This window comes from Solanum pennellii, chromosome 3 (genome assembly GCF_001406875.1).
Source record: "Solanum pennellii chromosome 3, SPENNV200".
Lineage (NCBI taxonomy): Eukaryota > Viridiplantae > Streptophyta > Magnoliopsida > Solanales > Solanaceae > Solanum > Solanum pennellii.
Window position 1 is genome coordinate 5,139,424 of NC_028639.1, and position 13,958 is coordinate 5,153,381.

The 13,958-nt window shown below is 31.4% G+C and overlaps 2 protein-coding genes across 2 annotated transcripts; both read right to left on the reverse strand.

The window, feature by feature from the left end:
• Positions 1 to 3,490: 3,490 nt before the first annotated feature.
• Positions 3,491 to 4,820, reverse strand: LOC107015340 (cold shock domain-containing protein 3). The gene has a single exon (XM_015215584.2). It carries the CDS (start codon positions 4,623 to 4,625, stop codon positions 3,750 to 3,752), a length of 876 nt encoding a protein of 291 aa, XP_015071070.1. The 5' UTR covers positions 4,626 to 4,820; the 3' UTR covers positions 3,491 to 3,749.
• Positions 4,821 to 10,865: 6,045 nt separating this feature from the next.
• LOC107012469 lies at positions 10,866 to 13,540 on the reverse strand. Its single transcript, XM_015212324.2, has 2 exons — positions 12,686 to 13,540; positions 10,866 to 12,456 (listed from the first exon to the last, which is right to left on the reverse strand). The coding sequence occupies exons 1-2, from the start codon at positions 13,245 to 13,247 to the stop codon at positions 11,054 to 11,056; spliced, it is 1,965 nt and encodes a 654-aa protein (XP_015067810.1). The 5' UTR covers positions 13,248 to 13,540; the 3' UTR covers positions 10,866 to 11,053.
• Between the last annotated feature and the right edge of the window lie 418 nt (positions 13,541 to 13,958).

The following is a 13,958-nucleotide window of genomic DNA, read 5'->3' on the forward strand; positions in this document are numbered from 1 at the left end:
ATTCATAATTTTAAACCTTGTTAATTATAATGTTTAGATAAATCACTATGTTAATTCAGATGAATACACAACATAATTGTTAGCAATACCATAATCTTGAAATTTCTCATATCAATGATCTTAACAGGATCATTTTAACAAGTTTAGTGTATAAAGCCAAACGTTATAAAAAATCATATTTTTTTAGTTGATAAATATAAATTAAATAATTATATCATATTCATTGTAATCATTCAAATGAGGTTTAGAGAGGCAGGAGATATGCTAGACCAAAAATGTAAACAATGTAAATTATTCAATAAAAATTATATAATATAAAGTTAGAGTAATAAGACATGACTCTATTTTTTTTAAAAAATATGACGATATTAGAATAGTGTTTGTGATGAATTTGGTAAGTAGATTTAATAATATTAAAATAGTGTTGATTAGTTTTGGTGTTTGAAATTTGAATAAGACACCAAAAACAAATTTTATCTTTTTATAAACACACAACAATAGATTTTACATAATGTAGAAAGTTTGAACGTTTGAGAGACTTTAAAATGTTCAATAATGAAAGGATAAAAAATTGTAAAAGGAGAATAAAGAAAAGTAAGTATAAGAACACAATATGATTGGTTCATGATAATCGTTAAATGAGCTAGACAACAAAAGCGACTGTCACATACGAAACTAGGAAGGATATACAATTAACTAGCCAATACTACAATCAACTAAACAATTTTTAATTTCTCAATTTAATATTTATCAAGTGATTGCTTTAATGGTCTTATGATCGAGACGGACTGTATTGTAATTACTCGTACATTTGTCCTTAATTACTAGTTATCTTTAGTTTGATACTTGATAGTTTTACCTTTTCTTTTAAGTTAGTTTGTAATAAAAAAATTACCTTTTTGCAGAAATATTCTGTTTAATTAATTAATAGTAGTTCATCTAATAAATTGTTGATCAAGTGGGTACGATACACTCAACTATTATTAACTATATTTAATTATAACTAAGTTTTGTCTCAAAATAAAATTTATATGTCTATCGTTGTTTAGTAGGAATTAAGCGATATATGATGCATATAAAGATAGATAAATTTGGTCCAAACCCATTTAACTCGCTCAATTTGCATAGAATTAAATGGGTTAGATAAAAAAGATCAGTTTTTACACCAATTTCATTGTGTTAAAAGTTAATTATATCATATTTATATTATTTTTCAAATTACAAAAATTTCTTAAATTTAGTGAAATTCAAATACATCTCAAAATATCCTGATACATTGTGTCTCGATTTTGGTTCATCACTCAACGTTCTGATACTTCGTGTAAAATAATGTATTTTATCGATTGTAAAGTGGTGTATTCAAAAATAGGAGAGAGTGAAAATTTTAGTGATTTTTTTAAATGATAAATTATTTTTAAAATATGATAAAATAAAGTGCGCAAATAATTTTCTCATAAAATAGCTCAAATTCCAAGGCAATGCAATGTCATAAATTACAAGGCAATTTGAACCTAAAGGTGTTAGATTCATGTGGGGTTTCAATTGAGGTGTACATGAGTCAATTTTTTGGTTTGATTTTTACAAAATCAATTTAATGAATATGATGGTTTAATTCTGTCGATTTTTACCAAATCAATAATAACAATTGACAAAATGACAAACATATATCATCTATTGAACACATAACAATAACATAAGAGTTCAATATATCTTGCAAAGAACAAATACATTGATAAATTTCAACAACACTCAATTATATATATTTTTTTTTGTAAAAAAAAAAGGGACTACATATTAAATTAAGCAGTATATAAAAATGAATGCACTACATAATTCTATTAAATAATATCACATACAATAAGAGAATCATAAATATTTCTTAACATGTTTTCAAAGAAAATCCAATATAAAATCCTTAAAAGTTAGCTTATAAAAATTATACATTTATTTTATCGATTTGGTCCTAATTTATTCTCACTAGTTACTTTAATTTGATTTGACTATTCAAACCTGTTCAATAAGTCGTCGATTCGATTTGACTTTTAGATCTTACACATTATCAAGATTTCATAATGATAGCCACCTACAGGCTGTAGAAGGTGGGTGCAAGCTATCAGCTATGCAAAACAAGTTTCAATGTAAAGCCAAACAAAATTAATTTTTGTCCACAACCTAAGCCTACCTTGCATAATGCATTTATAATCTCACAAATTTCCTTTTGGCTTTTCCATTAATCATCTACAACAAAACATATGCAGTGTATTCAACAAGTAGGGTCCGAGGGAGTGGAATGTAAGCAAACCTTATCCTTACCTTTGAGGGGCGGAGAAGTTGTTTCCGTTAGACCCTCAGCTCGAGTAGAATCAGAAATCAAATTTGTTTAACCTACTGTCTACGACCAAGCTGATATACTGAGGGGTAGAGAAGTTGTTTCCATTGGATCCTCGGCTCAAGCAGAATTAGAAATCAAATTTGCTTAACCTATAGTAGACAGTGACTCTATTTCTGATATTGATTCCTCCATTGAAATATATGTCAAGACTGGAATCGAAGTCGAACAATTCAATTGATTGACCTTCAGTCTCGAAAAAAATACTAATGGGGGCAATGAGTTCAACTTAACCCATGTCTCTAAGGTTGTCAATCAAGAAGGCATTCAGAGTGCAGCTTGATAGACAAATTGAGCTGCCTCTAATAGTCTCTTATTTACTAGAAGTTTGATCAGGCCTATTCTTAGTAGCTCAACTTGTCACGAAAACAAGAAACCAACACCAGCTATGCCAATGCTAAAAAGACGGTACTATTCCAGTGGTTCAGTCAAAACTAGGACAACAACAACAACCCAGTGATGGGCGTTATGGCAAAGAACAAGAAGAAAACTAAAGTAGAAATTCGTCCAATAGTAACAAAGGGTGCCTCCACAGGTTCCCACAAGTGAGGTTTACGAGAGTAGGATATACAGAGACCTTACCTATAACTTTGTGGGGTAGAGAAGTTTACACCGATATTCAAGATTCGGTACCACATCACAGGTATAACACCATCACTACCATGCTTAGCAAGATCAAAAGATTCAACAATACCAAGAATGATCATGTAAAGCAAAAGAAAGTCATTGCACAACTTACATCTCAATCATAACCCCCAAAGGCAATCTCCTAACCTAGACAGAATTCATTAACTAAATCATAGATCAAAACTCAATCAATCACTAATGACTCCCCACATCAAGCAAACAGAAAGACTACTCGAGGACTATGACCGAATATCTTCACTCGATGAACACCGGGCATTCCCAAACCCACAGAAACGTAAAGCATACATTAGACATAATCACTACAAATAAAGAAGTGAAACATCTCGGATACAAGCTAAAAGATTGAAGCTGCTAAACAACTTTTCCCATGAATTCAAAACATCAAAGAGATAAAATATTAATGGACATAAAACATTAATACAAAGTGAAATTTACCCATGAGAAACCAAAAAATTCCAAAATCCAAAGGCAAGATTTTTATATATTTGTATAACCAACAAAAATCAAAACTTTCCATCATAGAAACAGTTGGTAGCAAATTCCAACAACTAATTTGTTATCCTAAAAGCTACCAATGCATGTATGTAGGAAAACTAAAAGTAACAAAAGAAACAAGTCTGTATTATCCATATTAATTAAATACTCCTAAATAGGAAGACAAGAGAAAAAGAGAAGATCATGTACATGATAACTCTTCCTCTTAAAGATTTTTTCACTTCACAGCTGGGCTGGTGCATTCTCTTGCATAATGGCCAGTTTCTCCACAGTTGTAGCACTTGCTTCCGCCGCCACTAGATCTCCCAAACCTGTCACCACTGGATCTCCCAAATCTGTCACCACCGCCACTCTCGCGTGAACAGTCCCTTGCCAGGTGCCCTGGCAATCCACAGTTATAACAAGCCCCGCTACCTCCACCTGCACCACTACCGCCGCCACGTCTCTCACTAGGGCAATCTCGAGCCATGTGTCCAAGTCCACCACAATTGTAACAACCACCACTACCAGCACCGCCGCCGCCACCACCACTACGGTCACAATCCCTAGCTATATGCCCTGTCATTCCACAAGTGTAACAGGCGCCTCCACCACTTCCAGCACCACCACCAACACCAACACAATCCCTAGCTATATGCCCCGTCATTCCACAAGTATAACACGCACCTCCTCCACCACCACCGCCGCCACCTCCTCCACCACTGACAAGATCACAATCCCTAGCCATATGACCCACCCTGCCACAGTTATAACACTCACCACCACCCCCACTTCTCAAAAATCCATTCCCATTCCTCCGATCACCACCACGACCCATACCCCTACCACCACCGCCGCCACCACCGTTACGACCTCCATCCAAAGGCGCTCCATCAGGACCCGTCACGTCAACAGCCTGATACTTATCCCCATTCCCAGTCACCATAAACTCAACTTTCTGACCTTCATACAACGAACGAAACCCCTCTGATTTGATCTCAGATTGGTGAACGAAAAGATCTTCGGTTCCATCATCAGGTTTGATGAAACCGTAACCTTTTTGGTTACTGAACCGAGACACAACCCCTGTCAATCGAGTACCTTCGGCCGCCATTGATGATTGATGAGCTCAAAATCGATCAAACAATCAATAGAAAAAATTTTGTGCCCTAATTCTATGGGCATAGGGAGAATTTATAGGCTAAATTGTTAAAAGCCTTATTGAATTAGGGCTTATTGGATCCCTTATTTTAGTTAGGGTTTGGTTCTATTTTTTGGTTAGTTGAATGAGGATAAAGGACAAAAAAGGGAAAAAGAAAAAGTAATTTAGGCCAAATTTGGAACTTTTTTCCTTTATATTTTATTCAAAAGTTGGTCCTTTTTTTAAAAAAAAGTGTTATTGGAAGAAAATTAGATTGGGTCGGATTTGAAGGTGGGAAATCGAATACTCATCAGCAAGGTGAAAATTAATTTCTTTTTAGAGAGAAAAACAGAGATTGAGGATATGTTTAGATCGGAAGGTGAAGGAAGGGTATCGTTGAGTCAAAAACAAAGGTCAAGGATATTTTTAGCTCAAAAGTGAAAAGTTGATGAGCCATATACAATAATAATTTTTCGATTAGGTTTTTGAAGATAGATTCTTGATGTTTAAAGAATTGACATTTCAATCGTAAACTTTTAATTTTTTTTGTGTAAACTAACTTCAACTTCAAACAAAGTATACCTTTTGACGTAGATACTTACTTGTGGAAAAAGTAGTGAAATTTCTAATAAATGAACTAATTGAGTTGTAAATTTAAGATCAAAGAAAGAAATGTATTTGTATTAGTAATAACATCCATGAACTTCCTAAAGACATGAAAGTAAATTTTCTTATTGTATTTTGCAAAATAGTTCAATTATCTCCTCTATAAAAATTGGAAGACACATATATCTTGTCGTTATAAAAGTTAGTTCAATCTATTCATATTGACTAATAACAATAATTTTTCAACACACATGTCATTTCAATAAGGAAAAAAGGTCAAATTTGCCATTGAACTATGCGGAACTGTCCAAATTTGCTTGAAATAATTCAAATTCAATCGACATTGTTGTCAACCACCATTGCTCATCCCTCTAATCAAATCGGTCACCTAGTCATTGAAGGCATTAAGTACGGAAGAAGAAAGTGATGGTAGCATTGAAATAACATGAATAGCTTTATTCTTCAAAGTTAAGTGACAATCTGAACAACTCAAAAAAATATTTGGATCATTACGCAAAGTGCAAGGGCAAATTTCACCCTTTTCCCTTTTAACCTCAAACATAAATTGACACATATGTTTGATTCAACTTATATGTTATTGATCCATGCCCCTATAAAAGATGAAAAACAAGAAGATTGTTGGGCGGGGTGAGAAGATAATTTGTGAAAATATAAGATATAAAAAAAAAATTTAAATAATTAGGAATCGACTTTAAGGAAGTGAGGAAATCAAGCCGGTGAGCTAATTTTTTCCCTAGGTGTACAAAAAGGACATCAATCTTGGCTTATATTTGTACAAAGAAAGCTAAAAATTATAGTAAGGTGTATTATATGAAGAAATGGATAGGTTTTTATAGGTGTATTACAATTATTATTATTTTATACAAAAAAGTGACCACATAGTTTCAACAAATCTTATGAATTAAGAATAAATGGACTTCTTTTTTTTTATGTGTACAAAGTAATAAAGTGGTGACATAATTTCAGCATAATTTGCCATCTCTTTTAGAAAAAGTGGAGTCATAATGGCATCATTTTCACTTTCAAACAAATGACTATTTTTAGCACCTTAATAATAAAAAAATATAACCATTTTTTGTTGTTTCAAATTTCACAAATAATAGATTTTACTGGCAAAATTTAAAATACCACAATAATAATAATTATTTTTCAGTATGAGAAGCGTTATTTTGTTATATGAATATATTATTTTTCTCGGTAAAGTTCATAATTTTTCGATATATTAAGGCATTAATTCAATTCAAATTCAAATTTTAATATGTTCATTGTCATTGAGATTTATGTCAATTTAAATAACCCGAGTCGATGGATTGGTCCAAAAATAATTGAACTGAAAATCTTTCTCAAGAGATGGATATATAAATTGGATGTGCACGTTAAAATTTAAAAACAATCTTCTAATATTGAAATTATAATTAATCCATATTGATATTACAATAATATTTTTTTTTTATCAAACAGAAGGTAAAGTGGATAATCAAGAAGTTAGTGAAGTAGTGAGAAAAAGAGTTTAATAATTTCATTTCTATGTAGTTTATAAAATTAAGTTAATTTAATTTGACGAAATATAACTTTGTAATTTCATGGGTACAATAATAAATTTACGTGATCATATTTTATGACTTAAATCTTTTGCTTAATCATTTATTCAGAGCGTGGAAGGTTAATTTTTTTTAAAAAAATTAATAGGAAGAAAAATAATTTTTTGATAAGTTCACTAATTTCATGTTTGATCAATTAATTTTTATTTTCTTAAAAAAATAATTTATTAAATAAGTAAAAATAACTTTCCTCATTACAATTAAATAAATAAATTCTATTATTGACATTCTACATTAATTATTTCGTTTTTTATTTCTTTTTCTTCTTTCATTGTAAAAGTTGTGTTGTTGTGCACAGGCCCATTTCTAATATCCTAGTAAAGTATAATTATGCAAATTTCACAGTATTGAGAGTCAATATATATATATATATATATGTATATATATTCTTTTTCAAATGACAAATTTTTTCTTAAAATCTATACATTTTTGATACATTATTGAACTTTCGGATAAATTACTAGACATTCGGTTATATCTCTGAACTCTTGATACAACATAGATATCCGGATACATAGGCGAGGGGTGTATCATAGAGGGGATAGGATATTAAAATATATAAGGGATGGATGTATCAGAGAGGGGAGTAATGTATCATATAGGAGATAGGATGCAGATACATAGGAAAAGAATGTAACCGAGAGGAGAGAGATATATCTAAGAGTAAAATGGATGTATTAGTGAGAGGAAAGTTACGTACCCGAGATGAGATTTTTGAAATTTTTTTAATTGATAGAAAATTTTAAAATTACGATAAAATAAGATGTGTATTTGAATAAATTTTTTCATCAATAAAGGCAATTGGGCCAAAAGTTCAAATAAGGAGAAGTCCAGAAATTACATTCAATAATTTTAAAAATAAGTGATTTTGACTTTGTTATTGTTACTTTTTTTATAAGCAATTCTTTGAAGTTAAAAGTTAAAAGTTAAAATATGTTAAAATTTGAAATTTGCCTTTGAGAAATATATAGTCAAAAAGTTGAAAATCACCTTTATGTTAAAAAATTATAAATATTTGATTGACTCAATTATTATTGTAAATTAATTTGAAATTACTATTTAGAACCTATAAATTTTTAATTTTTAGATTTGTTTCTGCTAATTTTATGTTACTATTTGAGTTATGCTCTTTAAGTTTTTGTAAAATAAGTGTATCATCAGGGGCGGACCCACATAGGGAACCCACTTCGTTAAAATATATCATCGTATATATATATGTATATTTGATTAATTTTTAAAATTTTATATGTATATATTAATTTTGGGAAAATTGTATATAATAACAAACTAATAACCTAAAATAAATGGAGTAGTTAGGGTTTGATTTAATTGTGCTCCTCTCTCCCAAATATCTCGCCACTCTCCTCCAGTCTCTCGCTCGCTTCCTCACTTTTTATAAAACACAAGTGTATAAAAATTGTTTCTAATTGTATAAAGCAGAGAAAATTGTATAAATACATATATTTTTGTTCCCCTTTCTCCCCTCTTCCAGATCTCGCTCGCCACTCTCCCAAATCTCGCTCGCCACCCGCTCCTTTCTCACTTATACAAACAACAGCGAAATGTATAATTGTGTTTCTGTTTGTATAAAGCATGAGAAAATTGTATATACACATGCAATTACATATATTTTCGTCTTATACACTTATAATTATACAATAAAAATACTCTCCTGCCCAGTTTCTTTTGCCTTTCTCTCTTTCTCGTTTTATACAATTTTTAAATTGTATCTAATTTCTCTCTTTCTCGTTTTATACAATTCGATTCAATTGTATATTCCTTGTTAAGTCTGTTTTGTCTTTCTCTCTTTCTCATTTTATACAAATTCAAATTGTAGATAATCGTTCTATACACTTATAATAATATAATTCGTTTTATATACTTCATTTTTATACAGTTCTCTGCCCAAGTATCTTTCTCTTTCTTGTTTTATACACTTCGTTTTATACAATTTGCTTCAACTGTATATGTATAGCGAATTATACAGTTTCTATGTTTGCTATGGAGTGCAATTATGCAAACTTTTCTATATAATGCAAATATGAATTTTTTATTTGCTATATGTGAAAGTTGCCCATTAACTTTTTACCTCACTAACACAAGTGTGACCTTTGGCCCAGTAATGAAGAGGACTTGATTTCCCAGCCTGAGTGTACGTTTATCAACTTCATAATAACATCAGACACGTAGTATTAAAACTTACGAGTATTAAGATATTTTAAAAAATTAGATACGTTTCTAAATAGAAATGACAAATTTAACCTATAAAAATACTACTCATTCATTTATTAGGTCAATTTATTTTAATCTAACTCATTTTAATAATAAATATCAAATAATGAAAATCTAAATGAAAGAGAAGAAGTATGAAATTTTTTTNATATATATATAATATTTTTATTAAAAGAATATTTCTTTTTTTGATATATATATTAAAGTTCATTAATATAAGTTCGTATTATGTAAAGTTTATTTGAGAAAAACTTTTTAATACACTGTGTTTATGTGTCTTATATATCAGTATGAAGAATTGAAAACAATGGAAAACTATTTTGAAATTTTACAATATTTATATTTTCATAAAGAACTAATTAAGGCAAAATGATTTTTTTTTAAAATTAATTATGTTCTTATTTTGTTAATTAACAAGTAATTTAGTATATAAATTTGTAATAATGTGGATAAATAATATTAGGCAGAAGAAGTATGTCATTAAAATATAATTGAAAATAATAGTCAACTTTAATCCTGAATTACTAAAATAAATTATTTTAAGCTATAGTAATGTAGTTAATCTGAGACAGAGTGTAATATCCAAGAAAAAAGAATACATAAAATAAGAGATATAATATATTTATGAATAATGAATTTTTTTTTTTAGCTATTCATTCCGCATCTGAAGCTTATATTAGAAATTTAATTAAATTCAAATCGTGTATTATAGAATTCATTCATATGAATAAAAATATAAATTTAAAATCTTTAATTAAAATTTCACTAACTCATATGAATTAAAAAAAAAATTATAATTATAGAAGGGTAGACATGTGGATGCCTCAACTTATTAAAACTCTGTTATTACGAATTATTCATCTAATAATTTTCATACATGTGCATCTTAGTGGCAATGATAGGTTGTTATGTAACATTAGTACGTATGAGAAAATCACCATTATCAAATAAATAAATTGAAAACATTATCGTTCGTTAGTTCGAGTCATGAGAATGAAAAAAGTTTTAATCACTACAGGAAAATTGTGAATTATATGGAAAAATTTTTAAAGATTAGTATGAAATTCACCCTTTTCTTATAGTGAATAGAGATTACTTTTTTTTATTAATAAATTTCACAATGATGCAAATTTAAACTAATTGGGATTGTAACAAGTAATTTTTGTTTAGAATCTATGTTGTATTAGGAAATCCATTTAAATATGTATATGAATATTTAATTACGAATTCAATAACTAAACGAGCTATGAGTTCGATAGCAAATTCACAAATCATAAACTTTAAATCGTAACTTACAAATCAATTAATCTAAAAATACGCTTATTTTATTTCGAGACTAACAAGTATAAATTAATTAACTATATGGCAGCTTTGCCTCTAATAAAAAAGCTTATTTTGTTATAAGAATACCATCAATTATTCTAAATATGACTTTTGTTGTACTAGTTAAGGTTGGTTATATGAATTTATCGACATTTCTTGAATAATTAAAAAAAATGTTTAAAAAATTAATACCTTTTTTATTATGTAAAAATTCATCTATTTTGGACTAAATGTGAAACTAAAAACATTATATAATAGTGACCAGAGAGATTGAATCTTAATTCCAACTAGTAGATGAACAATAAATCTAGAAAAAGGGATGATTCTCCGTATAAATTAAAGGATTAACCTAGTGCATTAAACTATTACTATACGCGAAATTCAGAAAAAGCTCGTATCACAAGAGTTTATTGTACGATAATACAGATAATTATGTAACAAAAAGGTTACAATGATCTTATTAGGAGTTTATTCTACGAACAGAGTTAAAAAGACAAATCTTATATACACTTCAAACCAAAAGTAAAAATAAGAACAAACTCTAAAACAAAAAAAACATAAAATTTAAGCTAACAACATACAAATTCTACACATTTTTTTTTAAACTATTATTACAAGTTAATGGAATCCCCTTGATCCTCTAGATTGATATAGTTCAAGCCTGCTATTTGCTTCGAGCAACAGTCTCTCTACCTTTTCGTGTTGGCTCAAGTACGCGTGCTTTGAGGCCCACTCGAGCACTGTCAGTACCTCGGCTTGAGCAAGTGCTTCGCTATCAGGAACGTGCAACGCAATGTAGCAAAGTAGAAGCAATGCAGGACTCTGAACTTTTTGTTCACCAAAGTAAACAAGTTGAATCAAATGTTTTGTCCCTCCCGCGTTTATGATGGCTTTGGAATGATCCTTGTGAAGGTAGTTATCAGAACAAGCGAATTTTGTAAGGGCTAATGCTGCTTCTTTGGAGATTCCTGGTTCACGCTCGTCAAGTAGCTTGACTAATGGACTAATGATCCTTGTTTCAGTTGCTCGAAAAGTCCTAGCTAAGTTTCCGATAGCATTGATACATGGAATAAGCAAGTCTGAATCTCCTTTTTCGATGATTTTCAGTAATTGATCAACAACAGCTTTGCAGGCTGTTGTGTTAGGCTTGAACGCTGACCGTCTCAAATCAGCATCTTGTTCTGCCACTGCTGTGATTTCCATTATGGCCATCGATGAATTGTATTTAACATCATCTGTTCCTTTGTCCAGGAGTACCGCGAAGCAAAGCAGTGCTCGTGATTCAGTAATGCTACGACAAATGGAGGAATTTCCTTTGGCAAGTTTCCATAATGCTCGTGCAGCCATCGCCTTCATATAAGCCTTGGTAGCAGGATCCTCATTTTCCCTTCCTTTATTACTCGCCCCGGTTGAACAAACACTGTTCTGATTCTGATGCTGCTGCTTCATCACGTTGTTATTTCCGTTAACTTTGCTCAGCTGATTCAACGTCTGGTTCACGCCATTGACAAGATTTTCCTGAGGGGTTTTCGTTAGACCCTTCATCGACATAGTGGTGGTTATGACATTGTGCATCTGATTAGACTTATTATTCCCTAATGGATGTGGTACACGAATCTTTCCATCATCCTCGTTCGCCTTGTTCACATTACTATTGTTATTACTAGCCAAAACAACAGCGTGAATCGAAGTGGCTTTGCTGACAATAGCATACTTGCTATGCTCTTGGACTGTCTCAAACGCGAGATGACTAACTAGTAACCGGACTATATTATGCTGCTGAAAAAGATCTTGGCATTTCGGGTAATGTGAAACGAGCTCTGCAACTGCCCATGCTACTCCTGACTGAACTTTCATCGGACCTTCTTTGAGTATTTTCGCAAACACTGAGCAAACACCAGCATGTAACATGTGTTCGACACTTTCAGGGTCGCGTCCAAGAAGTCCAATTGCCTTAGCAGCATTCTCCTGACCTTCCATTTTCCCTTCCTTCAACAATTTCAACAACGGTCCGACTCCACCTATCAAGACATAATATAATTAATAAAGTGTGCTCTTTCTAAAAATGCCTTACAGTTCTAATATGACAACACAATTTAGATCTACGTCAAAAGTGCTGAGTTCGATATCACAAAAAAGCACATAAATTATTGGGATCTGTATATTTGTTCATTCTATTTCAGTCTGAGCAACGCTAAACAGATTATAATTGACTATCATGTATTTTAGAAATTGAGAATTTCAACAAACCTTCTTCAATGATCAACTTGCCATACCGATCATTATCCTGAGCTAACGAAACCAAAGAAGAAGCAGCATCCGATTTCTCATCTGACGAACCGGTATACAAAATCGCAATCTGTTGCCAAATTAAACACAATATAGGTTCATTAGCAGCAATCGGCGGCAGCCCCAAATACTCATCACCCCGTTCATTTGCAGACGCAGAAACACGGAGTAGCCACGATACATCACCGATCGAATTTTCCAGCAGAGAAGTCATTTTTCTAAATGCAGCAGCAGGGATGATAGTGAAAACACGTTTAACAAGACCATTAGCTCGACATTTGGAGACGATCGATAGGGCTTTTTCGAGTACTTGTTCAGTATCTTCGATGATTCGTTTCGTGGGGCGTTGGTAGAGATCGTTACTAGCTCGCGCTGCTTGACGTAGCAGCGCGGCTAGCTTCTCTGTTTTGGATTTTATATCTGCACAATCTTGTTTGAATGAGTTTGCTTCATCTGCTACTTTTGTTACTTGGTCTGCTAATTGAATTGGCTTAGCCAAGATCTGCTTCACTATATCAGCCATTAAATACAGCAAATTCGTATCAAAATGCAGAGAAATCGAGAGTTGATTCAACGAGTCTGGATCAAAATATACGAAAAATGGAGTGTGTATTCAGTTCGTTTCGAGGATTTGGAAGCCAAAAAAATGGTGAAATGAACTTAAATTTATGGATTTGTGAGTTTTAATGGAAGATTTGTTTACATTTGAGAAGTTTGATATTGGAGAGTGAAGAAGATTTGGCAATGGAGTTGGAGTGAGATTCTATTGGAGAGATTTGTGAGTTTAATAGTTTTTTTTTAAAATTTGGATGATTGCGATTTTTACACCTTATCGCGAATTCGAATTCTAGAAAATGAGAATAATTTTATTGAATCTTACAATACGTAAATTTGAATTTAATTTAACTAAGATTTATTGTTTTTTTTTTTTTTTAAATTAACCATGAGGGTTGCACCTTTGGAAAGGTTTGAGTGTGAGCATACTTGTCTGGACCGTAAAGATGGTGAACTATGCTTGAGCGAGACGAAGTAAGAAGGGAGGCGCGAGTGATACTGACGTGCAGACTATTCGTCTGACTTGGGTATAGGGGGGAGAAAGACTAATTGAGCCGTGTAATAATTAATTCTCTTCGAAGTTTCCATCGGAATAGCTGGAGCTCGCGTGCGAATTCTATCGTGTAAAGTCAATAATTAGAGGCTATTGTATGTGATACTAAACAGTTATTTAATAATT